Here is a 27104-nt window from a genome sequence, read left to right as displayed (position 1 = left end):
TCCAGGAAGAATCAACGGTCAAGAACATCATTAAAGAGAAACTTCCAGAGCTAAAGAATATATGTGATCAAATCCTGCATGCCCGAAGAGTACCAACCAAAAGAGACCCCAGAAAAACCACCCCAAGACACATCCTAGTCACAATGACAAATCCCACAGATAGAGACAGAATTCTGAAAACAGCAAGATCAAAAGGGGAAATCACGTTCAAGCAAGCTTCCCTGAGATTTACAGCAGACCTGTCACCAGAAACACTCAATGCCAGAAAGCAGTGGTGGGATATTGTGACAAGACTGAATGAAATGAATGCTTCACCCAGAATACTATACCCAGCAAAACTCACTTTCCGGTTTGACGGAAGAATACATGGTTTCACAGACAAAAAACAGCTCAGAAACTTCACAGACACAAAACCAGTCTTAAGAGAAAAACTGAAAGACCTAATCTAAGACAAGACTACCCAAAAGACACACCAAATTTTGAAATAAAGATGGCATTAAATCCCAGGACAATTCTTTCTCTCAACGTCAATGGACTAAATGCACCAGTTAAGAGACACAGAGTGGCTAAATGGATCAAAAAACTCAATCCAACCTTCTGCTGCCTACAAGAAACGCACCTGAATAGTCAGAACAAACATAGACTCAAAATAAAAGGCTGGAGAAAAATTATCTAAGCAAACAACACCCATAAAAAAGCTGGAGTAGCCATACTAATATCAGATAATGCAAACTTTATACTCAGGAAGGTTGTAAGGGACAAAGATGGACATTTTATATTAATCAAGGGGTACGTAGAGCAGGAAGAATTCACTCTCCTAAACATATATGCACCGAATGAGGGGCCAGCAAAATATTTAATACAACTATTGACAAATCTGAAAAATAATATCAACAACAACACAATAATTGTGGGGGACCTTAACATGGCTTTGTCAACACTGGATAGGTCAACCAGACTGAAACCCAACAAGAATATACTAGACCTGAGGAGAGAAATGGAAGAAAGAGGCCTAGTGGATATATATAGGACACTCCATCCCCAGAAACCTGGATACACATTCTTCTCCAATGTACATGGGACATTCTCCAGGATAGACTACATGCTGGCACATAAAACATACCTCCATAAGATCAAGAGGATAGAAGTTTTGCAGACTACCTTCGCTGACCACAAGGCTCTGAAATTATTTGTGAACTCCAAAGGGACTCAGAAGAAACACTTTAACACCTGGAAGTTAAACAGCCTCATGCTCAATAACCAGTGGGTCCGAAATGAAATCAAGGAGGAAATAAAAAGGTTCCTGGAAACAAATGACAATAAAGACACAAACTCTCAGAACTTATGGGACACAGCAAAAGCAGTACTGAGAGGAAAATTTATAGCTTTGCAAGCACACATCAGGAAGGAAGAAGGAGCTTACCTGAGTAGCTTAATGACACAGCTAATAGAACTAGAAAATGCTCAACAAAAGGACCCAAGAATAGGAAGACAGAAGGAAATAACAAAGCTGAGAGCAGAAATCAACGAAGTGGAAACTCAAAAAACAATCCGAAAGATCAACGAAAGCAGAAGTTGGTTCTTTGAAAAAATAAACAAGATTGATAGACCACTGGCAAACCTAACAAAGAAAGAGAGAGAGAGAAACTTGATAACTCGTATTAGGAATGAAAAAGGAGAGATCACTACTGATATGACAGAGATTCAAAGGGTAATCAGAAACTACTTTGAAAAACTCTACGCCACTAAAAATGAGAACCTGGAAGAAATGGATAAATTCTTGGACTCATAATCTTCCACGGTTGAAGGAAGAGGATGTAGCATATCTAAACACCCCCATCACCATTGATGAAATTAAAACAGTAATCAAATGTCTGCCGAAAAACAAAAGCCCAGGTCCAGATGGATTCACTAATGAATTCTATCAAACTTTCCAAGAGGAACTACTGCCAATCTTGGCAAGACTCTTTCACGAAATTGAACAAACAGAAACACTTCCAAATAGCTTTTATGAAGCCAACATCACCTTGATACCTAAACCAGACAGAGACGCTACCAAAAAAGAAAATTACAGACCAATATCACTGATGAATGCAGATGCAAAGATCCTCAACAAAATCCTGGCAAATAGGATTCAATGCCTCGTTAAAAAGATCATCCACTACGATCAAGTAGGTTTCATCCCAGGAATGCAAGGCTGGTTTAACATCCGTAAATCTATCAACATAATACACAACATCAATAACAAGAAAAATAAAAACCACATGATCATATCAATAGATGTAGAGAAAGCATTTGATAAGGTCCAACACCCATTCTTGATCAAAACTCTCAGCAAGATGGGAATGGAGGGAACCTTTCTCAATATAGTGAAGGCCATCTACCACAAGCCAGTGGCAAATATTATCCTCAATGGAGAAAAACTGAAAGCCTTCCCTCTAAATTCTGGCACAAGACAAGGCTGTCCTCTCTCACCACTCCTATTCAACATAGCACTGGAAGTACTTGCTATAGCGATTAGGCAAGAAAAGGATATCAAGGGAATCCAGATAGGAAAGGAAGAAGTCAAGCTCTCACTGTTTGCAGATGACATGATACTCTACTTAGAAAACCCTAAAGACTCTACCAAAAAGCTTCTAGAAACAATAGACTCATATAGCAAGGTGGCAGGCTACAAAATTAACACACAAAAATCAATGGCCTTTCTATACACCAATAGTAATAAGGATGAAATGGACATTAAGAAAACAACCCCATTAACAATAGCGCCACACAAACTCAAATATCTTGGAATCAACTTGACTAAATATGTGAAGGACCTATACAAAGAAAACTATAAAACTCTGCTCCAAGAAATAAGAGAGGACACACGGAAATGGAAACACATACCCTGCTCATGGATTGGCAGGATTAACATCATCAGAATGGCAATACTCCCCAAGGCATTATACAGATTTAATGACATCCCTCTAAAGATACCCATGACATTCTTCAAAGAAGTGGATCAGACACTTTTGAAATTCATTTGGAACAATAAACACCCTCGAATAGCTAAAGCAATCATTGGGAAAAAGAATATGGGAGGAATTACTTTCCCCAACTTTAAACTGTACTACAAAGCAACAGTTATCAAAACAGCATGGTATTGGAATAAGGATAGGTCCTCAGATCAGTGGAATAGGCTTGAATACTCAGAAAATGTTCCCCAGACATACAACCACCTAATTTTTATAAAGGAGCAGGAAATCCTAAATGGAGCAGGGAAAGCCTCTTCAACAAGTGGTGTTGGCACAATTGGATAGCCACTTGCAAAAATTGAACTTAGACCCCCAGTTAACATCATGTACGAAGGTAAAATCCAAATGAATTAAAGACCTCGATATCAGCCCCAAAACCATAAGATATATAGAACAGCACATAGGCAAAACACTCCAGGACATTACAGGCATCTTCAAGGAGGAAACTGCACTCTCCAAGCAAGTGAAAGCAGAGATTAACAGATGGGAATATATTAGGCTGAGAAGCTTCTGCACCTCAAAGGAAATAGTGCCCAGGATACAAGAGCCACCCACTGAGTGGGAGAATCTATTCAGCCAATACCCATCAGATAAGGGGCTAATCTCCAAAATATACAAGGCACTGACAGAACTTTACAAGAAAAAAACATCTAACCCCATCAAAAAATGGGGAGAAGAAATGAACAGACACTTTGACAAAGAAGAAATACACATGGCCAAAAGACACATGAAAAAATGTTCCACATCACTAATCATCAGGGAGATGCAAATCAAAACAACGATGAGATACCACCTCACACCCCAGAGAATGGCACACATCACAAAGAATGAGAATCAACAGTTTTGGCGGGGATGTGGAGAGAAAGGAACTCTTATCCACTGCTGGTGGGAATGCCGTCTAGTTCAACCTTTATGGAAAGCGATATGGAGATTCCTCCAAAAACTGGAAATCGAGTTCCCATATGATCCAGCTATACCACTCCTAGGAATATACCCTAGGAACACAAAAATACAATACAAAAACCCCTTCCTTACACCTATATTCATTGCAGCACTATTTACCATAGCAAGACTCTGGAAACAACCAAGATGCCCTTCAACAGACGAATGGCTAAAGAAACTGTGGTACATATACACAATGGAATATTATGCAGCTGTCAGGAGAGATGAAGTCATGAAATTTTCCTATACATGGATGTACACGGAATCTATTATGCTGAGTGAAATAAGTCAGAGAGAGAGAGAAAAATGCAGAATGGTCTCACTCATCTATGGGTTTTAAGAAAAATGAAAGACACCCTTGTAATAATAATTTTCAGACACAAAAGAGAAACAAGCTGGAAGTTCCAGCTCACCTCAGGAAGCTCACCACAAAGAGTGATGAGTTTAGTTAGGGAAATAACTACATTTTGAACTGTCCTAATAATGAGAATGTATGAGGAAAATGGAGAGCCTGTCTAGAGTACAGGCGGGGGTTGGGTGGGGCGAAGGGAGACTTGGGATATTGGTGATGGGAATGTTGCACTGGTGATGGGTGGTGTTCTTTACATGACTGAAACCCAAACACAATCATTTATGTAATTAAGGTGTTTAAATAAATTAAAAAAAATTAAAAGCATACATATCTGTGAGCACAGTCACACAAAGCAGCATTTTGTGTCCCTTGGTTGCCTCTTCTAGTCTTCTAATTACCCATTATCCACACTGTTGGGCAACTTGAGGGTAAACCCAGCACAAAACAGCTCTGTCTTCTCTGTAAACAACTCCACAAAGACCATAAATGTCACCACCAAATTGGTGCGAGCTCATTCCAACCTTTGCATCTCTCATTCCTCGAGACATCTGTGTCCCTAAGGAAAACAATACAGCTTAGGAGGAAATCTTGGGAAAAGGAGCCAAGAGCTTTTCCTGCTGAGGCCAGTGGGAGGAGGCTAGTAGGCTAAGAGAGCTGGATAAAAAACGCTCTCACAAAATCCATTCCATCTTAAAAGACTCAGGGAGAAAAGAAGCGAATTATTTTTGATTATTGAATGCAAGTACGGACCTCGAAATAAAAAGTAAAATGCTGATTGATGGAGAATTTCAAAGGATTGAGAGAGGTGGAGGGTATCACTGTATAAATAGTTCCTGGTAACAGTGCTTGCTTGTATTACACCCAAAGCTGTGTACCATCTGAGGCTGATTCAGGAAAATACTCAAATCTCCTGGTCCTGGTCCTGCAGACAGGACGTTTAATCATCTCCAAGCCTCTACCACAGAAGAAGACGGAGGAAGAGAAAAAAAAAAAACTTAAAGCAAATGATTCACACTTTTAAAATGATTCTGCCTTCAGAGAAAAAAAAAAAAAAGAGGACATCTGTGTTTCTGAACAAGAGATTCAACAGCAAAAATATGTAATTATCTCAATTAATCCATAAATTTAATATAATTTCCTCAAAATTTTTTGATAGAACTTTCCCTTCTTTCTTTTGTTGCTGTTGTTCCAGTGCTCAGAGTCAAGGTATTTGGTCCTACACACCTGGGGCGCACAAAACACACATAAACTGTGATGTATGCAGCATAGTTGGTACACTCAGGTGTTCTGCCACTGAGCCATTTCAACAAGCTGGTCAATAGGACTGTTATTGGTTCCTGGTGGTTTGATCAACGATACATGGGGTATACTAAGCAGTAACACATAACAAAAATTCCTGTAGAGTTATAAGAAGTTTTTGTTTTAGACATTAGACAAAGACATTAAAAGGATAAGACATCACTTGAATAATAAAGTACTTTGATACAATGGCAAAGACAGCATTTCAAATCACTGGGAATAATAGAGTCACCCCTTTGTCACCCCTAGCAAAAGTTAAAGGTTACTCACTGAAAAGATGAGAAGATAGGTATGTTGCTGTGTAAATAGGCATGATCATTTTGAAGGATAATAGCCTAGGATTTCCTTTTAGAGATATGTAAATGCCTAAACCCAATAATTTCACCTTTAAAATAATCACTCACCTAAACAATCACTTGTGGAGCTAGAGAGATAGTCCACAGGTGAAGAAGCCTGTCTTGCATGTAGCTGGCCCTGGTTTGCTTCTTGGTTCTATATTTGGGTTTCTCAGTAACACCAGGAATGATCCTTGAGCACAGCCAGGAGTTATTCCTGAGCACTTCCAGATGGTGTGTGTGAGAGAGAAAGGGAGAAGAAAAGAATCACTTGTACCTATATACAAATAAGACAGGGAATTGAAGGAGAACTAGATTACTTTGTCCTTATAAACATTGTAAACATGTATACTGTGGTATGCAATATAGCAAGAAAAATAAATGAGGCTAAAAAATAGTAGATATCATGTTAGTATTCTACTCCATTAGCAGGTAATTCTTTTTCTTTTTAGTTCAGAAGAACACGCATTACATGATGATCTTTGATGCTTTTGTTATTCTGACTTGTTTGTCTTCCCTGGTCCTCTGCATTCGATCTGTGGCTAAAGGTCTTCAGCTTCAGCAGGTAAGGATTGTTGTACTCTAGAAATACTAAGGATGGTTTAGTTGACAGAAAAATTCACTGTCTCTCCCTTTCCATAAAGAATTTGTCAATATTTTTCTCCTCCAGAAAAATTCACTGTCTCCCCTTTTCCCTAAAGGAATTTGTCAATTTTTTCCTCCTCCATTATAAGAAGGAAGTTTCTGTTTCTGATCGAATGGAATTTGTCAATGGATGGTACATTATGATTATTATTAGTGATATGTTGACAGTCATTGGATCAATTCTGAAAATGGAAATTCAAGCTAAGGTAATTTTTAATGCCATTGTTAGTTCAGATCTACATTAGATAGTTTATTTTTCCTATTCACTACTTGCAAAGTTAATGATTTCATTAAATTTTATACAAATACAAATCAACTAAAATTGATAGAATTTTCTTAAATCTAGATTGTCGATACTTTAAGTAGGCCCATATATCTTTGTGTCATAATCATTGTGAGTTCCTGATATTAATAAATCAGGTGTCAGGTTTTTAATTAGATGTAATGAATCTGCGCTCTGAAAAAATACTGTAAAATCACACCAAAATTCATGTGTACAACAAGATAATTAATACAAGGGATAATTTTTTTTGCTCTTAAGAGAAATGCTTGAACCAAATAATCTTGAATCAAAAAAAGGAAGAGATGGGAAAGTAACGCCAAGATACTGTTGTTGTAATGTTGTTTTCTCTGTTCATGCATATTGACATTGTTCAATTTTTCTGTTATGGGCTTCAAGGTTTGTTTTCAGTTTAATTCTCTACCACCTAGATGCCAATCTTTAGTAGCTAAAAGCAAAAAATTAAAAGGAAAAAATTATTTTTTAATTCTGGAAATATTGTTCAGTGGTAGAAAACTTGCCTTACATTGTGAGGCCCTAGACTTAGTTCCTGATATGACAAAAGTAAATAAATAAGCAAAACTAATTATTTCAAGTGACTCTTAATCCAATTTCTATTTTTCTAGCTTTTTCTGCAATTCAATCTGCATATAAGCCACTTGGAGAACCTGTTAAGAGTCAGATTCCTGGAAAGAGATCTAAAAATGCCAGAGTTCAGTTGAGCTAAGAGATTATATTTCCCTTGGATACCTGTCAGGGTTTCTAGATTGGCCATTTGCTTACTTCTAGGCACTTACTCAGGGGCCAATTTTCTTGCATCCTATTTCCTTGACAGCCATTAGGGTGTTTCCCAGACCACATGAGTGATGCTGGGTTATATGACAAACAAGTTTCAACCTGTGGGAAAGGAAAGCATGTTTTGGTGATAGCTGTTATAGTCAAGGCTTGGGAGTAGAAGACTTCATTACTGTCCATATCCTACTAGAGATAATTTAGTCATCAGTAAGTCTGGGTGAAGGGGTTTGGGAATACAATCATGCAGATCTCAAAATAGAGTTTGTGGCAATCTGGAACAGCCATTACTATATATTGCTGTGGCATCTATTGTTGAAATATAGGTTTTACTTTGGGAAAGCAAAAAGGGGGCAGGGTAGATTTGCACTGTCTTGGTAATTTCACCCAGTCCCATAGTTTTTAATTTTTAATTTTTTTATTTTTAATTATGAGAACAAAGATGCAAAGAAAGAGGACAAGGTAAAGTTACAGTGGAAGGACAATCACCCATAACATAATTCTCAGAAGAAGTCCCCTTGCTGATATCTTAACTTTGAACTTTCAGCCAAAGAACATTAAGATAAATAAAACAGAATCCATGTACAATTACTTTGTCCCTCAAGTCCCCAGATTGTAACACATTATAATATTTCTTAATAGCACACAAGGCAATCTAAAGCCACAAAACTTACGTAACTCCTTAAACATTAGAGGCATAGTATTTTTTACATTTCCATGTACATGCATATTAGCATAAGTTAACCTCAAATTTTAAGTGGTTTTTTTTTTTTAAGGATTAGAGTCAAAGGAGCACAGTAAAAAATGGTGTTAGAGTGGCAATTGTTGTTTGCATAGGCCCACCAAAACATGAGGGGAATGGAAAGGAATAACCTTGGCCTAAATACAAAGAGACCCGACCCCTGAAGTTTCCTGGCATAAGACCAACTCTAGGCTCCAGGCAAGCTAGATCATCCAATCGAAGACGTTGTCTGTAGTGCCAACACACTTTTATTTTTCACACAGTCTCTGTTGTTGGTATCATGTTTCTGTATTAAATATCCTGGAATCTGCACATACTTCATTGAATTCAGGATGTGGAGCATTCTCTTGTTTCACCTCTTCATTAAAGGGCAATCCAGAGGTCCCTGTCCTGTAAGCAGGTCGTTGTTGTTAAGTCTTCTCAGTGTTAAGGGAAGTCTCTTTTGAGAAGGTCGATGTCTGAGCAGTGGTAGGGTCTTCCGTGGTAGAGAATTGCTTCCAGGTGATGTTATAGATAAACCTGGATGTTTCGTGGATGGCTTCCCTGGCTCAGGGGTGAATGGAAAATGCCCTTTCTTATGAGGCCTGTGCCAGGTCGTTATGTCAATGTTCAGGGTGTAAGGTCCCTTTGCACTACAAGATTTGTGTGTTCCAATCTCTATTAGATAGGATCTTATTTGTATATTTTCCCATTTTAATGTGCCTATGCAAAAAAGGAGCAATGCCACGTGGTGTTATTGGCGCATATGGGGGCCATAAGAACAAGTCCACAATCCCCATGATATGGTTCAATCATAAGCATTAAACTGGGGAACTCTTTCCACAAAATTCCTTGTTGAACAGCTCATAAAGAGAAGATAAAAAGTGGTTAGAATCGTCACTGTATAAGAGAATATTTAGTAAGACTTATAGCTGTCAGAGAAAAAAACACAAAATATTCTAAAGAAATACGTATCCATTTTATGTCTTTTGAAACAGTTTGGGTTGTCACACACAATGCACGGCTTTGGTCTGTGATTAGGATTGTGCAGTACTAAAGTTAAAAAGAGTAATGTGGGTTAGTGATGTTTGGGGGGGGTGAGAAAGTTAAGGAGTAAAAAGAGCTTTGTAGGGGTGTGGAAAAGAAAAGAATACAAAATGGACATTCTGGATACGCAAAACAAACATAAAATTAAGGGATACTCTTAATACACGCCCCCGCGCGGTTTTTTATATGTGGACTAGTCAGAAATTGCCAGTGACAAACTTAGCGCAACCGAGCAATCTCAGCACACCCCAAGTTAAGACCCACCATTTCTGGCCTCCTGGGCTGGAACCCCAGAAGACCTGGAGGCCGGGGGCAGAAGAGGGGAAAGCTGGGGGCCTATTAAGGCTCCCAGCGCACCCAAGTTAGGGAGAAGGCCTTCCACATGGGGTCTCCCCAAACCCCATGCGGCTAGAAATAGCCTCCTGCTCAAGAGAGGATGGAAAGAAAGCCGGAAGCCAGGATCTGCACGCCCTACACCCTGTGCCCTTCCCACCCTAGAGCTAGGGGAAGAACGGGCAAGCTTGGGACCCCATCCAGGAGGAACCCCATAGTTTTAAGAAGAATCTATTTGCCAAGGGTTTCTAGTCATTATCTCCAGTCTGAAATTCTTCACTGAAATCTATTATCAAATATCCAGAGATCTAATTCTTTTTTTAATCTCTTTTTGTTGTTGTTTTGGTTTGGTTTGTTTATTTTGGGTTGGGGCCACACCTGTTGACACTCAGGGGTTACTCCTGGCTATTCAGTCAGAAATTGCTCCTGGCTTGGGAGGACCATATGGAATGCTGGGGGATTGAACCACAGTCCATCTAGGCTAGTGTTTGCAAGGCAGATGCCTTACCTCTAGCGTCACCACTCTAGCCCCCTTCCCCAGAGATCTAATTCTATACTTTATTTATACGTCTACTTTGGCCCTCAAATTTAAATTTTCTAAAATTTCCACTGTCACAGCTCAAAGCTGTTCTTCCATGGTCTTTTCTTGTTTGATGGACCCACTGCTATGGTTATTAGGGACTAATCTTGACAAGAGTCTTGGTGGGGCAGGTACTCTCCAGCAGTACTTGGGGGGTACTATATGGTACCAAGGATCAAATCTGATATTCTATCTCTTCTTCTCTCTCCATGACCTTTCATTTTCTGGGGTAGGGTTTTTTGTGGAAAGATTGGCCACATCTGGCAGTGCTCAGGGCACAGTGCTGGGAATAGATTTAATCAGAGTCAGCAAAGTAAGTTCTTTATCTCCTGTACTCTCTCTGGCCCTTTCCATAGCCTTTCAAAACTGAAATATAGCAAATCTTTTCCATTAATCAAGATATCCTTAGTTCCTCTCTTTAATTAGTCCTTCCCCCTAACATTTTATCTAAAAGGAAATCACTTTGTTCTACTTCAAAAATCACCCCAACACCTCCAGTATTAGCAGCTTGATCCAAGCTATTGTTGCCTTTTTTTAGTACTATTATAAAAGACTTCTCACTCCATCTACCTGCTTTTTAGCAGCCAACGTTTGATCATACCATTCCTATTCAGAATTCCCCAATTTCCTTAGCCTATTTTGACTGAAAGATACAGTGATTAAATTAACCTATACTATCTTCCTTTATACTTTATCTCTCATTCCAGCCAGATTCAGCTTGTTCCTGTGACTTGGAAGCTTGTCCTTAGCATCCTTCCATAGGTCCTTCTTCAACTGCCACTTATCTCAATAACTATTTGTCAATTTTTGTTGTTTATATTGTTTTGAATGAGACACACTTATCAGTGCTTAGTGCTACTCATGACAAGATACTCGGGATAACTTTTGGAAGTAATTGGTTGACTGTGTAGGAATCAAACATGGGACACTATCTTGCAAAGCATGTGCTCCAGACCTGTTAGTTGTCTTCACGATCTCTGAGCACTTGATTCAAAATACAATTCTAACTTCATTTCTTTTCCCTCCCCTAACTTTTCTCAACATTATTATCAGCTAACATAGAAAGTATTTTGTTTACTTATTGTTGTTGATGTCTTAACCTTCTCACTAGATTATATATTTCATAAAGCAGTGAATTTTGTTCCATTTACTGCTTTGTACTTAGCAGCTAGAATAGTGCCTAATTCAAGATACTGTTAAAAATATACAAAATTTAAAAGTTTGGCATTCTAATAGGTTTTATTAAATGATTCAGAAATGGACAGGACCCTATCTAATTAGTGGAAATTCCTACAAGGACTTGCACAAAATTAAGTGTTTTGTTGTCAGAAAAAGAGTAACACATGGTTATTAGTTAAAAATAAAATATTTTTAGGGGCCAGAGGGATAGCACAGCAGTAGGGCATTTGCCTGGCACATGGCCGAGCTATGATGGACCTTGGTTGGATTTCCCTGCATCTCATATGGTCCCCAGAGCCAGGAGCGATTTCTGAGTGCATAGCCAGGAGTAACACCTGAGCGTCACAGGATGTGGCCCAAAAAGCAAAGAAAAAAAAAAAAAAGAAATAATTTTAGATAAGTCTACCCTCCCTTAGGGCAATGGGGAGGGTGTTCTTATGACAGATAAACTTTGCTTTAAGATCACACTCTGGTCAAATCTTATAGTGCAAAGGGACCTTACACCCTGAACATTGACATAACGACCTGGCACAGACCTCAGAAGAAAGGGCATTTCCCTGAACCAGGGAAGCCATCCACAAAACATCCAGGCTGGTCTATAGCATCACCTGGAAGCAATCCTCTACCAAGGAAGACTCTACACTGCTCAGACATTGTCCTGCTCAAAAGAGACTTCCATTAACACTGAGAAGACTTAACAACAACAACGACCTGCTTACAGGACAGGGCTCCCTGCGTTGCACTTTGACTGTGAGGTGAAACCAGAGGACGCTCCACATCCTGACTTCAATGTTGGACATACAGATTCCAGGATCTTAAATACAGAAGCTTGATACCAACAACAGAGACTGTGTGAAAAATATAAGTGTGTTGGCACTACAGACAATGTCTTGGATTGGACGATCTAGCTTGCCTGGAGCCTAGAGTTGGTCTTGTGCCAGGAACCTTCAGGGGTCTGGTCTTTTTGTATTTAGGCCAAGGTTATTTCTTTCCATGTCCCTCATATTTTGGTGGGCCTATGCAAACAACAATTGCCACTCTAACACCATTTTTGCTGTGCTCCTTTGACTCTAATCCTTAAAAAGAACCCAGTTAAGATTTGAGGTTAACTTAAGCTAATATGCATGAATATGGAAATGAAAAAAAAATGCTATGCCTGTAATGTTTAAGGAGTTATGTAAGTTTTATGGCTTTAGATTGCCTTGTGTACTGTTAAGAAATATTATAGTGTGTTACAATCTTAATGTTCTTTGGATGAAATCTCAAAGTTGGGATATCAGCAAGGGGACTTCTGAGAATTATGTTATGTATTGTCCTTCCACTGTAACTTTACCTTGTCCTCTTTCTTTGCATCCTTGTTCTCATAATTAAAAATAAAAAAAAAAATAAAAATTAAAAAAAAAAAAGATCACACTCTGGGTGATAACAGAAATTACTATCAGGTTGAATTTGAGTAGAGGGTCATTTTTTCTCTATTTCAAACACTATCTCATATTTTCTGGCCAAATGAATGCCCTATATGTAACTATTTTTCCCTCTGTTTCAGAGTTTAACAAGCTACGATGTCTGTAGCATTCTTCTGGGTACCTCCACCATGCTGGTGTGGCTTGGAGTCATCCGATATCTGGGTTTCTTTCAGAAGTACAATGTAAGGAATTGCAGGGATCTCCAGAAAAATGCCTTTTCTCTTTTTCAAAGTTACTGCACTGCTTTGGTAGAAGGACAAAGGATGTTAATGATCTCTCTTAACTTTTCTAGCTAATTATACTGACACTTCAGGCAGCACTGCCTAATGTCATCAGGTTCTGCTGCTGTGCAGCTATGATTTATTTAGGTTACTGCTTCTGTGGATGGATTGTGCTTGGACCTTACCATGACAAGGTATTGAAACACAATTTTTTTTTCTGTTACTATTGCATTCTTGGAGTGGTTTCATTTAGCTTGCTATTCTTTTAAAATGTGCTTTGTTTATTTTCTGACTTGGCCTAAAAACAGAAGATAGATATCTATTGGCATGTTTATAAACTGCTTCCAAATCAAGAAAGTAATTGACCCTTATCAGCCTCATTTTTATGATTTTTTGAGTAGATTAGATAATTAAGATCTTTCTATCACTAGTAGAGTTATATTTATTCAATATAACCATTAACATATATTAAAGTAAACTCTTTAGGTAAGTCTTGTTGAAATGTGACTTTATTTTAGAAAGTATAACTGGGTAAAACTTATGAAATATGTAAAAGGTTTGTTACCAGAGTTGAGTCTTTACTTTGCACTCCCACTCCTATTTAGGGCCACCCCCAGTGGTGCTTCAGATCATCTCCCAGCTTTTTGCTCAGTGATTGCTGCTGGAGGTGCCTGGGGGACTTAATACTGGTACTAGAATTGAACCTGGACTTCCAATATACAAGACATTCACACCATCTCTCTCCTTGACCCTACATACCCTTACTGAAATGGCACAAACTTCAATATGAGAAACATGAAATTCATGATTTGCATGCAGGAGCCCTGGGTTTGATCCCAACACAGAATAGTCTCTGAACAAACCTGAGAATTTGTCATTGGGTGTGACTCAAAAAAAAAAAAAAAAACAAACACACAGGCAAGGAAATCCCTCACCTTTTAGATTTGAATTGGCTGTTCCTTAGCATATATCCTCTTTGACTATAAGACCTTAATTTTTTTCAGCCTAGTATTTATTCTGGTTTATGCCCCAAACACATCTTTTTTTTGGGGGGGGGAGGTCACACCCGGCAGCGCTCAGGGGTTACTCCTGGCTGTATGTTCAGAAATCACTCCTGGCAGGCTCAGGGGACCATATGAGATGCCAGGATTCGAATCAATGACCTTCTGCATTAAAGGCAAATGCCTTACCTCCATGCTATCTTTCCTGCCCCAAAACACATCTTTTTTTTTTTTTTTTTTTTTTTACCTTTTTGGGCTACACCTGGTGATGCTCAGGGGTTATTCCTGGCTATGCGCTCAGAAATTGCTCCTGGCTTGGGAGACCATATGGGATGCCAGGGGATAGAACCCTGATTTGTCCTAGGTTAGTGCATGCAAGGCAAACACCCTACTGCTTGCGCCACCACTCTGGCCTCCCAAGATACATCTTAACACTTCAAATACTAATTAATCTTTATTTTTTACTATTTACTCAATTTATATAAATTGTGTGTATACCCATTCACATTTACAAATGAGAAGCATAATCGGGTCTAGAATATAGGTTGGGACCTGAGTTTTTCTGCAGAAGCATTTCAGGAATGACTTTTGCAGAGACAGATAGTTAATGGTAAACACAGAAAGTGAAGATTAGCCTATAGTACTTTCTTTTCTTATTTATTTATTTATTATTTATTTATCTATTTATTTATTTATTTATTATTTTGGTTTTTGGGTCACACCCGGCAGTGCTCAGGGATTACTCCTGGCTCCACACTCAGAAATTGCTCCTGGCAGGTTCGGGGGACCATATGGGATGCCGGGATTCGAACCAATGACCTTCTGTATGAAAGGCAAATGCCTTACCTCCATGCTATCTCTCCGGCCCCTAGCCTATAGTACTTTCATTTCAATCTAATTCCTTTAAGAAAGAGCATCAAGAAAGGCTATTTTAGGAAAAATAGTAGATGTACATATCCACTGTTACTTAACAAAGCAAAATAGTTACCTAGGGTTATCAGTGTAAAAGTTAAGGGGCTGTCTAACTGAATTATTTTTAATATGGAATCCATTGGGAATAAAGTGACTTTGTACTTTTTCTTTTCTAGTTTCGTTCTCTGAACATGGTCTCTGAGTGCCTTTTCTCTCTGATAAATGGAGATGATATGTTTAACACATTTGCAAGAATGCAACAAAAGAGTTACTTGGTTTGGCTGTTTAGCAGAATTTACCTCTACTCATTCATAAGCCTCTTTATATATATGATTTTAAGTCTTTTCATTGCCCTCATCACTGATACATATGAAACAATTAAGGTAGGTTCATTAAGAACAACGATTATTTCTAGAATTTGGTATGCTAACAAATTATATATTGCCTATTGGCAGTGGGGTGGGATAGAGGTTTGGTGAATTGTTTATTTCTTCAGGGTAGAAAGAAAGGAATGGAGTCTTAACAGAAATGAAAGAGAAATAGAATTTCTTTAAATGTGGAAAATTATGCCTTGAATTGTGCTAATTAAACTTTATAACCTTTTATTAGAACTATAAAGATCAATAGCTCTAGCAAAGGAAATAGTCTTTAAAAATGCAATTTTGTGGAGGGTTTGTTCATTTGGCCTCTTTATTTAGAATATGCTTCAGTGAAACTCATTTTTCTTTGCAAGACCCTATAAGGCATTAACTACTGACCCAGTCTTCAGAACAATGAAGGGCTAATGTGGCATGGACTAGCTGTACATACTTTAGCTAGTTGAAAAAGAATCTGAAAAACTATGTTTCATATTGTCATTTCCACACAGGACGTACATTGGGCTCCCCAGCAGAGTTCAAGTGGCCCATGAGCCCTTCCTGCAATTCTCATTGGATTTTAGGCTCAGTACAGGCTGGGAATTATCTGAGCACTCTGGTGGTACACAGGGTCTTTAAGTGTCATACCCAGTAATGCTTGAGGTATCATTTGGTGATTCCAGGATTGAACCTGGAATGAACAGCAAGACAAATATCTTCATCCTATGCTTTCTCTCAACCCCTTACATGTGATATTTAAAAAATAAGTTGTTCAAAATATAAAAGACATACTAAATCATACTGAATATTTTGATATGATTATAAATTGACAAATACAGGGATTTCAGAAACTGAATGTCTTCATTACCTGCAGATATGTGTTAATATCACCAATGTGACCAGAAAAGAAAAGAATGTAGTTATATCTTTCTAAATCCCACACCATAGTGCCCCAAAATTTTACTATTACCTCTGTATGCAGAGAACTCAAGGATAGCTTTCAAGATAGCTGAATAACCTGACTTGAGAACCCCCCCATATTTCATATGATAATCCCTTTTTGTGGATTCAAGCACTTGTCAACAGGCTAGTTAAACTGTTTCTGGTTCTTTCTGGCCAAGTGAATTCTGCCCATAAAAACTCACAAAAAGGGAGCTGAAGTGATAATACAGCAGGTAGGGCATTTTTCTTGCACACTGCTGACCTGGTTTTAATCTCCAGCATCCCATATGGTCACCAAAGCCTGCCAGGAATAATTTCTGAGTGCAGAGCTAGGAATAACCCCTGAGTATTGCCTGGTGTCATCCCTCAAAGAAACAAAACGAACAAATAACTCATAAAAATATATGAGACACTTAACAAAGCTCTCTGTCCAGAAAATATCTCAAAAGGTGTGCTCCCAAATAGTATTTAGATTTTTGTTCATAAACAGTCAGTGTTGGACTGAAATCTCATGAGTAAAGTAAGAATATGCATATGCACACGCATATGTATACAGAGGCACACAAGTACACACAAGTATACACATCCTTCAGTAGCATTCTTTTTTTTGGCAGGGGACACACATGGTAACGCTCAGGGGTTACCCCTGGCTATGCGCTCAGAAGTCGCTCCTGGCTTGGGGGACCATATGGGATGCCGGGGGATCGAACCGCGGTCCGTCCTAGGCTAGCGCTGGCAAGGCAGACACCTTACCTCTAGTGCCACCACGCCGGCCTCAACAGTAGCATTCTTAACTCCATTAGCTGTATTACTTGTGGCTATTTTACACTTTGCTGTTCTGCAAGACACTGGGCTTGGGCTGGTGTGATAATACAGTGGGGAAGGTGCTTGCCTTTCACACAGCTGATTTGGTTTTAATCCCCAACACCCCATAGGGTCCCTTGAACACTGCCAGCAATAATCCTTGAGTACAAAGGCAGGAATAAGCCTAGAGTACAGCTGAATGTGGTCTCCAAATAAAAAAACAAATAGCAACAAAAATAGACATGCCACTTGACTACAAAAGAAAAGGTTATGGCCCGGAGAGAAAGCACAGCGGCGTTTGCCTTGCAAGCAGCCGATCCAGGACCAAAGGTGGTTGGTTCGAATCCTGGTGTCCCATATGGTCCCCCGTGCCTGCCAGGAGTTATTTCTGAGCAGACAGCCAGGAGTAACCCCTGAGCAACACCGGGTGTGGCCCAAAAACAAAAGAAAAATAAAAAAAGAAAAGGTTAGTAGAAATATTTAGACGAGAGAAAGGGCTGATTGAAGTATCATTGACAGGGAGCTTTAGACTTAGTTTACCTTCATACATAGTCCTCTTTGAATTGAACTACAAATTCTTGAGAACTTCAATGGTATTGCAATCTCTCAGGCCTACTACGCCTCAGCCAAGCCCAGGAGTGGTTCGAGAGGCTTCCTGAATAAACTTACAAGTAACTAACATATTCTACAACAATCAATCTCCTCTCCCTAAGGGTTTATTTAAAATTAAAAAAAAAGTTTTTTAAGGGTACTTACTGATGAAAGCTTTCCCCCCTTCTCTGTATAGTATTATCAGCAAAATGGATTCCCAGAGACTGACCTTCGTACATTTATAGCCGAATGCAAAGACCTCCCCAATTCTGGAAAATACAGACTAGAAGATGAGCCACCAATATCTATATTCTGTTGTTGTAAAAAGTAACAGTATTTTCTGCACCCTAAAGGAAAATATAACCTATAACTGAGTTGAAAGACTATATGGATAGTTTAAGATCAGGAGCACTATGTTTAAAGACTTACCAGTATTTTGAGCAAATAAATCATTTGAGCTATAATTCATCAGGAACTATTTATATTTTTAGATTGTCATATTTACAGTTTTTATGTTGTGTTAAAATTAAACTAACTTTGATGAGAAATTTTTGTTATTGTTATTTCTTTTGTTTTTGGTTAAGAAATAGGATTTATTGGAGTGGGGTGGGATAAAGTAATAAGTGCTGGGGTAGGGATTAGGAATTAGGTTGAAAGACGTCTTTAAGGTGCTCAGTGAAGGACCTGCCATTCCCCCCGGGGGCTTTTATTAAGGATACATTTGACTCTTTGGGGTAAGTTGCTTTTCATTCACCATGTATTAAAACTCATTTACGATAAAGCCCCACTTCTCAAAAATATGGATCCTGGCAAAATTGGAACTTGAAATTGGTCCAGCACAAAGCCTCAATTACATTCTTCCTCTTCTGTTTGGAATCTGAAATTAAGGCAGCATAAAAAAGATAGAAATGTCCACAAAATAAGTCTATTTTTCTAAAGTCCCTTAGAACAGCACATTCGAGGTGCAGGCTATGTGTTTACTAGATGCTGTGAAGAAAACCTCAGGCTTCAAAACTAGGACTTAGAAGATACAAATCTGGAAGCAAAAGTTGATGCAGGAAATAATTCACACATTGAAAAGGTGGATTCAAGAAAGGGTTCAGGAATTCCAACACTCACACTAGTATTCGCACCACACAAGCCATCTGCTCCTAAGAAGGAAAGCATCTTAGTGGAGGAAGACAGAAGAATGAGAGAGTACCTTCCTGCAACCTGGGTTTTTATTAGCAAAAATCAGCCCACACCCTACGGTGGAGAAGGAATACTAAATTTGGAATAATCCAATCACCAGATCACAACTGGGGTGCAGTATGAATACTGAGTAGGGTAGTTCCCAGTAATCTAACATCTTCCCCTAATTGACTTTCTAGAAAAGGGGAAAGCAAAACTATATAATTACATAAAGAATATACATGTTGAATAGATACACTTAATAAGTATACAAAGAAGGTATACATATCCCCTAAGTCTTTTCAGATAATCTGAGGAAAGAATAAATTCAAATCACAACTTCAGTTGGCAACATAATCTTGTGGAGTCTGATAAAATGGCTCTCAGCAGACACAGATTGGGAAATGTCCTAGAGCTAAGAATCTTTCAAAAGCTAAAACCAGTGTAAGTAACAGTCTATGGTGAAGGGAAGTGGTAGAAAGTGACCACCAAGAACAATTCAGCAACAATGGTGTGCCTACCTTCTTTGAGGATGACTAGCAGTTTAAACACTCTAATGACTCTGACAACAGCAGCATCCAGAGCGATGACAAAGAGCAAAAAATCTTCATGCAGAATAAACCACTGGAGAGGACCATGAGCAGTTCACACGCCAATGGTGCCACCCAAGCCTCGCTCTCCATGCAGTGGCAGTCCTTAGCAAGTTCTGCTGGACTGATTTATATTGATCCTTCAATTACACCAGAGTGGCACCATAAGCACCAGTAAGGCTGCTGGAGCAGCAGTGACATCATTTTCCCAGGAAAAAGAAATGGCCATATACAAGAGGGAATAAAGAAGTTACGTATAAAATGGACAGACATTAAACAAACATAGAAGTGGCCACCACACTAATACACACACATAGATGGACAAAAGAATTGATCCATAGGAAAATTGACCCAGTTGGAATAGATCAAAGTTCTTCAAAATATAAAGTTAGCATATCAGGTGTAAAAATTTTCTAGTTCCTTGAAGTAATAGACATTGATGGAAGGAATCTTTGCTGAAAAACACTTCATGGTTTAGAACATGCATAGATCATTCGTTGTTTTTTTGGGGGGGGGCACACACAGCTGTGCTCAGGGGTTACTTCTGGCTATCTGCTCAGAAATAGCTCCTAGCAGGCATGGGGAATCATATGGGACGCCGGGATTCGAACCAACCACCTTAGGTCCTGAATCAGCTGCTTGTAAGGCAAACACCACGGTGCTATCTCTCCGGCCCCGCACAGAACATTCTTTTTTTTTTTTTTCTCCACTAGAGTCTTTCTATTTTATTTTCTGGAAATTCTCAATATCTTTGCCAGGTTTCAAAGTATAGTTTTAAAGTTTCGGCATCATTTAATCTTTGAATGAATCCTTCATCTCAAATTGTTCAAGAAATACTTTGAATTAACTGAATAACACAGTTTATATGACCTACATGATTTCAAAGAAAACAAGCAGCATAATTTAACCAAATAATTCCAGATTGTAAAATATATGGTGCATTGGGCCAGCAGTGGGCAACGTTGGATGTATAAATCGTATTAAATGCTATCAATAATCCAGGAGAACTGAAAGCAATAATGACTCAAAGCATGCTGAACAGAGTGTAAGAACAGATTAAAAAAAATAAAGTATTTTTGCTGGGGCCAGTCTGGCCTACATAATTGGCAGACTGAACTCAAGTGAGCTGCTTGTCATCCCGAACAGTACCTTCCTTCACAAGTTTAAATGAGATGCCAACACTTTGGAAACTAAATGCATTTTAATAGAAAACAAAATATAAAATAATAAACAGAAATATTTCATTCTTCCCCACAAATCAGATCTTGCTTTATCCTCACAACATAACTTGATATGTGTGTGTACTAACTTATGACTTGTTTCACAAAGTGTTCATTAAACTTCTATAGTAATGCAGGAAGTGGGAAACTGATAAGAGAAAAACTGGTAAGAGAAAAACAACATTGAAAAAGCCATACTTTTGACTAAATTATCATTTGGAAATGAAACTTTTTTTTTTGGTGGTGGTTTTTTTGGGTCACACCCGGCAGTGCTCAAGGGTTACTCCTGGCTCCACATGCTCAGAAATTGCTCCTGGCAGGCACAGGGGACGAATGGGACACCGGGATTCGAACCAATGACCTTCTGTAGGAAAGGCACATGCCTTACCTCCATGCTATCTCTCTGGCCCCACATTTTCTAATTCTATCTAGTGACCTACCTATCCTTGCAATTATTTTTATTTCTTTCCACAATAGGTCCTTTTAGGGGAGAGAATTTTTAACGGAAATGTAGCCATGAAAATAATTTTTCTTTCCATCATCACTGCAAGAGCCCATGAATTTCTCACTCAATTCCATTTACCCACTTCTAGAAACATATCAGCTAGAGTGCTTAATCTGTCATCCAGAAGTTTCCCCTTTTTTCCAAGCACCAGAACACTGTGCTACTGAATTCCCTGAACCTCAAAATTCCAAGTGTCAGAGCCAGTGCCAGGAGGCAAACCTGAAAGATGAGAGCAGAGAAGGCACCCTTTGCCAGTGCTAGCTTTCCTTTTCTAAATAATGATTATTATAATAACAATTATTAAAAATCCTGGTTTTCTTTAATTACAATTATTTTTTCTTTTGGCCAGGATTGTCCCCAGCCCCTTTCCTAGTTTCAGCCCCACATTTCTTTTTTTTTTTTTTTAGTTTTTGGGCCACACCCGGCATTGCTCAGGGGTTACTACTGGCTGGCTGCTCAGAAATAGTTCCTGGCAGGCACGGGGGACCATATGGGACACTGGGATTCGAACCAACCACCTTTGGTCCTGGATCGGCTGCTTGCAAGGCAAACACCGCTGTGCTATCTCTCCGGGCCCTAGCCCCACATTTCTACACTAGTTGAAGTGACTGATGCTGAATGACCCTGTTGCACAGCTTCTTCTGATAATGCTCTGACACCATCCTCAGACTAAATGTAGTACCTGACAAGGTAAACAGCAGTTGTTTTATAAATGAGAAATGAGACAGAGACAGTGGGATCTTCCTAAAAACTTGCCATATGACTTCCAGAGCATCTAATTTTTTCATATCATGTCCATTTGAAATTGCCTTTCCCACATACTTTAGTCCATCAACATTTGGGGGAGAGGGCAGGGTGGTATGCTGAGGATGTCTGCACAGAAGTGGGGAGTCTTTAACAGTCAGTGATTCAATCTCAGTATATCCTAAGACTTGAAATCTGGAGGCCTGCCACCAACCCCAGTTTATTAAAATGAAGATAAAAAATTTTAATATTCCTGATTTTCTTGTGTGATTCCTGTCACTAGAAGGAGATTACAGGCCATGAACTGGACACTCAGTACATTGCTCATCTGCCCAGTATACACACCCACAAGTTCACTGGAGGAGCCATCAGCAGGTGCACTGCAGTAAGTGTTTCTAGTGTGCCAGACACGCACAGAGTTGTCCATGGATGCAGAGGCTATCAGGCTACTGTCTGGACTGAAGGTGAGGCTGGTAATATTGTATGTATGGCCTCGCAGTTCTTTATAAAAAATCCCAGAGGCCAAGTCCCATGGCTTCAAACGCTGATCCTCACCAGCTGATGCCAAGTACTTACTATTGGGAGAGAAGGCAAGAGAAAGCACAGGACCACGGTGCCCTGTGAAGAGCCTCACCGAGTTTCCCTGCTGAGCACTCCATAGTCGAACAGTTTTGTCAGTAGAGCCTGTAGCTAAATAGTTTGAATTAGGGTAGAATTTAACACAGTCCACATCTGCCAGGTGTCCTGCATATATTCTCAGAGGGTACGTCCGATCAAATGACCACAGCCTTGCAGTGCGATCATGAGACCCACTGGCGAAGTACAAGCCGTAAGGGCTAATGTCCAGGTCCTATCATACAGGGTAGGCATGTCCTTGGTATAACACAGTGTTGGTGAAACTCCCAAGGTCCCAGTACCTAATGGACATGTCTTCTGAACAAGAGAGCAACCCTGTGCTGTCTGTGAGAAACCTCGTACTGTACACTGGTCCACAGTGTCCCCGTAGTATCTTCATTTCTGTGCCTGCATTGTCATCCTCATCATCCTCCTCTTCCAAAATATCACAAGCCAAGTGAATGCGGGAAATATCAACTTGATGGGGTTTTGATTTTAACTTCTTGGATCATAAACTCCACAATTTAATACAGGAGTTGTCAAACCCAGCAGCAAGCAACTTGCTATCTGGGGAGATTTCTGCAGTATTCAACAGATGTTCTGTATTATAGAAGGCATAGAAACAGATGGTGGTAAGAGAGGGAGGGGCATCCTTAACACGTTTAATGCTCTCCTGCAAGACTTCCAGAGCTGCCTCATTTTGAAGAATAGGGGTAGGTATATCAGTTGGCTCTAAGCCATTGCCATCACTTCGTGAGGAACTGCCACTGGCATACAGCTGGTAGTCAGTTCTCTTGGCAGGCTGCACATCAAGATGGATATGCAAGGTGAGGACTTTGCACAGAACAGTATTGTTGTCACTCTGGAGGTGGCAGATAAGGTAGTTGCAGCTATCTTCTTGGAGACGGACAACATATTTGTTATCTAGGAATGCTCGAAGCTTGAAGTTAGACAGGATGTCCTGGATGGTTTGAGTGGTCTGTAGCTGCTCAATGACATCCTTCTGTAGAAACATTCCATGGAAGCGGCTGTAAAAACTTTCCACTGTGCTCTTTGGACTGTTCTGAACCAGGTTGAGATGGAGGTAAAGAGAGGATAGGGAAGAGGCATTACTTCACGGCTATGTTGGGAATCAGAATCAGTGAGAAAATTCCTTAGTCGTCCAAATTGTACTTCATATTGTTGGGGCTCTGCCTGGCATGGAGCTGCAGACATTATGTTGGCACAACCAGATTCTGATTGAACTGTAAGATTGGCTGCCGTCTCTTCAGCTGTCTGAGAAAGTCGCAGTCCTTGTTTGAGGGGACCGTCTGAGTCCACGTATTGCCGGCGTTTGAGGTAGCAGGACACTGCCATCTGAATCTGTTCAGTGCGCACTCGTTTCATGACTAAACATCCCAGGCGGCTCCGGCACCTCCGGCTGCAGCCACCTCCGAGGATCAGGCGACTCCGGGCGGCTGCTCCATGACTGACTCGCATAGAACATTCTTAAAACTATCACAATATGGGGCCAGAGTGGTGGTGCAAGTGGTAAGGCATCTGCCTTGACCGTGCTAGCCTAGGACAGACTGCGGTTTGATCCCCAGGCATCCCATATGGTCCCCCAAGCCAGGAGCGATTTCTGAGCGTATAGCCAGGAATAACCCCTGAGCATTTTGGGTGAGGCCCAAAAACCAAAAAACAAACAAACAAACAAACGAACAAACAAAAAAACACCCCCCAAAAAAGTCATAATATTCAAGGCAAGAATATGAAGTAGTATGGTGATGAGCACTGTATAAAGAGTTTATGACATTCATATGCCTTATCCAAGATTCTCTGTGCAAGAGACATTAGAAGATACAGGCAGGTAAACCCAAATGGAAAAATAAATGTTATAAAATATTTATTAAGACATCATAATGAGCACTGTATTAGGAGTCCAACAGAAAATATCAAATCAAAAAACAAAAATATGTGAAACTACGGCATCCAAACTATATCTCCGGGGATCACTATTAACAAAAGCATTAAAAGATTATTAGAAACATAATAGAATAAAATTAAGACATTGAAACATTCTAATAATGAGCACTATAGTGGGAGTCCAACATCCTGAAGCAGTTTTCCTGTTGGTAAAACATTAGAACATTATTAAAGACATCTCTAAAGAGCATTCAGTTAGACATCCAATAATTTAAATATCTGTATCCATTGCAGCAGATCTCTTTAAAGTATGAAAAAGAATATAAGCTACTGAAGATTTCACATGTGCATTAGCTATTTTTGAAATTCTTAATCATCGAATTTAAACCAACGTTTTCTTGTTATATTTTTATGATAGGCTGTGCAATGACCCATTTCCATTTCACCAAAAAAGGTTCAAAACAGAAAATAAATTGTATTCTTTATAGTTGTTATTAGAGTCCATAAAGTACTGTGATAAGTCAAAGTTTTCTAAAGGAAAGTCCACATCAGTCTGTAGTTTTTTCATCTTCTTGCCATCATAGAAGAAGTATTTTAAATGTATTAAGAGCACAGGTGGTAGTTTCCAATTTTCTGTCCTTTTTAAGGAATCCTGCTGTGTGTTACAGTGGTTGCAATAAACCTTATTATTGTTTCTCAGGGCATTTTCTTTAATAAACACTTTAAAGAAATCTTGCAACATGCATATCAAAAGCAAGAATAAATGAGTAAAGATTTCCAATGTCGGGGCAGGAGAAACAGCATGGAGGTAAGGCATTTGCCTTTCATGCAGAAGGTCGGTGATTCAAATCCTGGCATCCCATATGGTCCCCTGAGCCTGCCAGGAGTAACCCCTGAGCGTTGCCGGGTGTGACCCAAACAAAACAAAACAAAACAAACAAACAAACAAACCAAAAAAGATCTTTAATGTCTGAGATTCTTCATGGCAGATGAGGCACTAAATTGTGGGTTTAAGCTGGCTTTGAAAAAGTGTAGTAATAATAGACTCAAACTGTGTGTCCCTGCAAAGCTTGTTTTATGGCTTTTGAGTCAACACAACTATTTAAATATATATATTCTGCATAGTATCTTTGTTCAAGTCCTGATCAAGAATAGAAGTAGTTCATATGGTTCCTGTTAACTATCTCCTGCAAACTGATTATTTATTTTTTCAAAAATAAATTAAAGTCTTTTGGTTTGATATACCTGCCCACAAGGCTTTTATAATCTTAACAGACTATTCTGCCACATTGCCTTTATATCCCAACAAATTTGTCCTGTTAATGTCCTCCTTATAATGGTTCTGGTAAAAGTAATAAGTCAAAATGGGAATGTCATGCAGGCATTGTAGCACTGAGTTTATGTAATAAGTGTTTTCTAAATTTTGAAATCTGGCGTGAGCAGGATCAGTTTCCTCATTTACAGAATTGAGATTCTAAAACTGAACATTTTCTCTCCCAGTAGTCTCTGCCTCATTGTGTGCTGTCAACTTAATGTCACGGTCACATGTTGAGATGACAGTTTGTTTTCTGCTCTAATCCTTTTGAATAATCTGTGTTGATTATAAGAGGTGGTTTGCAGTCTTATCATGCATTTGCGTCAGAGTTTTATCATTTATGGGAACTCTGCTTCTGATTAGGCATAGTGGGACCCAAAGTTTCTTGACAGGGTTGCCATTTGTAGAAACATAAGCATATCCTTTTCCTTGAATGAGATTAGCAGAAATCCATTCATTATCAATTTTTACCCAAACAAGTGAATTGATTGTTAGTTATTTTTGACATCTTTAAAGTATTTTTCTGCAGTTGTACAGGAGTCTCCTTGGGATAAATTTAAAGAGTTTAGGGGCCAGAGAGATAGCACAGCGGTGTTTGCCTTGCAAGCAGCTAATCCAGGACCTAAGGTGATTGGTTCGAATCCCAACATCCCATATAGTCCCCTGTGCCTGCCAGGAGCTATTTCTGATCAGATATCCAGGAGTAATCCCTGAGCACCACTGGTTGTGGCTCCAAAACCAAAAAAATATATTAAAAAGTTTAGTGAAAATAATATTTTGGATAAAATGCCAGTGATTGCATGCCTCTTTATCTATATTTTAATAGTTGAGTTTTTAGAATTCTGTGAGCTCTTTCAACTATGGGTTGTCCCTTTGGATTATGGAGGATGCCAGTGATATGTTTCATTTGCCATTCCTTATGAAATTATTGAAAACTTTTTCTAATGTAGGCCCAGTCATTGTCTGTTTTTACAGATTTGTGGAAAGCCCATGACAAAAAAACTTTGCAGCATGAAGGTTCAAATTGCTTTAACTTGTTCAGAGTCATTGGAACTCCCCATATAAAATGCAAATATGTATTCACCTCCACCACATAAAGATAGGGTTTTTTTTTTTTTTGGGAAAAAAGTCAACATGTGTAATATCTATTTGCCATAATTTATTAGTCTGTAACCATCAGGGGTTGACTCTAGCTACATGTGTTCTTTTATTCAAAGGTGTGAAA

At 39.1% G+C, this 27104-nt stretch overlaps 3 protein-coding genes across 3 annotated transcripts in view; 1 reads left to right on the top strand and 2 right to left on the bottom strand.

Annotated features, from left to right (window-relative positions):
• MCOLN3 (mucolipin TRP cation channel 3) overlaps positions 1 to 18345 on the top strand; it is a 49276-nt gene extending 30931 nt beyond the window's left edge. Inside the window, exons 8-13 of the mRNA XM_049771288.1 lie at positions 6398 to 6510; positions 6647 to 6796; positions 13069 to 13170; positions 13281 to 13403; positions 15299 to 15505; positions 18012 to 18345. Of these exons, the coding sequence (XP_049627245.1) occupies positions 6398 to 6510; positions 6647 to 6796; positions 13069 to 13170; positions 13281 to 13403; positions 15299 to 15505; positions 18012 to 18146 (830 nt within the window). The 3' untranslated portion in view covers positions 18147 to 18345. The remainder of the gene's footprint in view (positions 1 to 6397; positions 6511 to 6646; positions 6797 to 13068; positions 13171 to 13280; positions 13404 to 15298; positions 15506 to 18011) is intronic.
• Positions 1 to 27104, bottom strand: part of RPF1 (ribosome production factor 1 homolog) — a 1036037-nt gene that overhangs the window by 548395 nt on the left and 460538 nt on the right. The gene's annotated exons all lie outside the window — the stretch shown is intronic.
• Positions 22092 to 24078, bottom strand: LOC126005927 (TAF5-like RNA polymerase II p300/CBP-associated factor-associated factor 65 kDa subunit 5L). The gene is given in 2 exon segments (XM_049771249.1): positions 22092 to 23748; positions 23751 to 24078. Coding segments are annotated over 2 exon segments (1755 nt in total). The 5' UTR covers positions 24046 to 24078; the 3' UTR covers positions 22092 to 22288.

The sequence above is a fragment of the Suncus etruscus genome, chromosome 4 (genome assembly GCF_024139225.1).
Source record: "Suncus etruscus isolate mSunEtr1 chromosome 4, mSunEtr1.pri.cur, whole genome shotgun sequence".
Lineage (NCBI taxonomy): Eukaryota > Metazoa > Chordata > Mammalia > Eulipotyphla > Soricidae > Suncus > Suncus etruscus.
The sequence above is the reverse complement of the archived record's forward strand: the minus strand, read 5'-3'. Positions and strand labels throughout refer to the sequence as shown.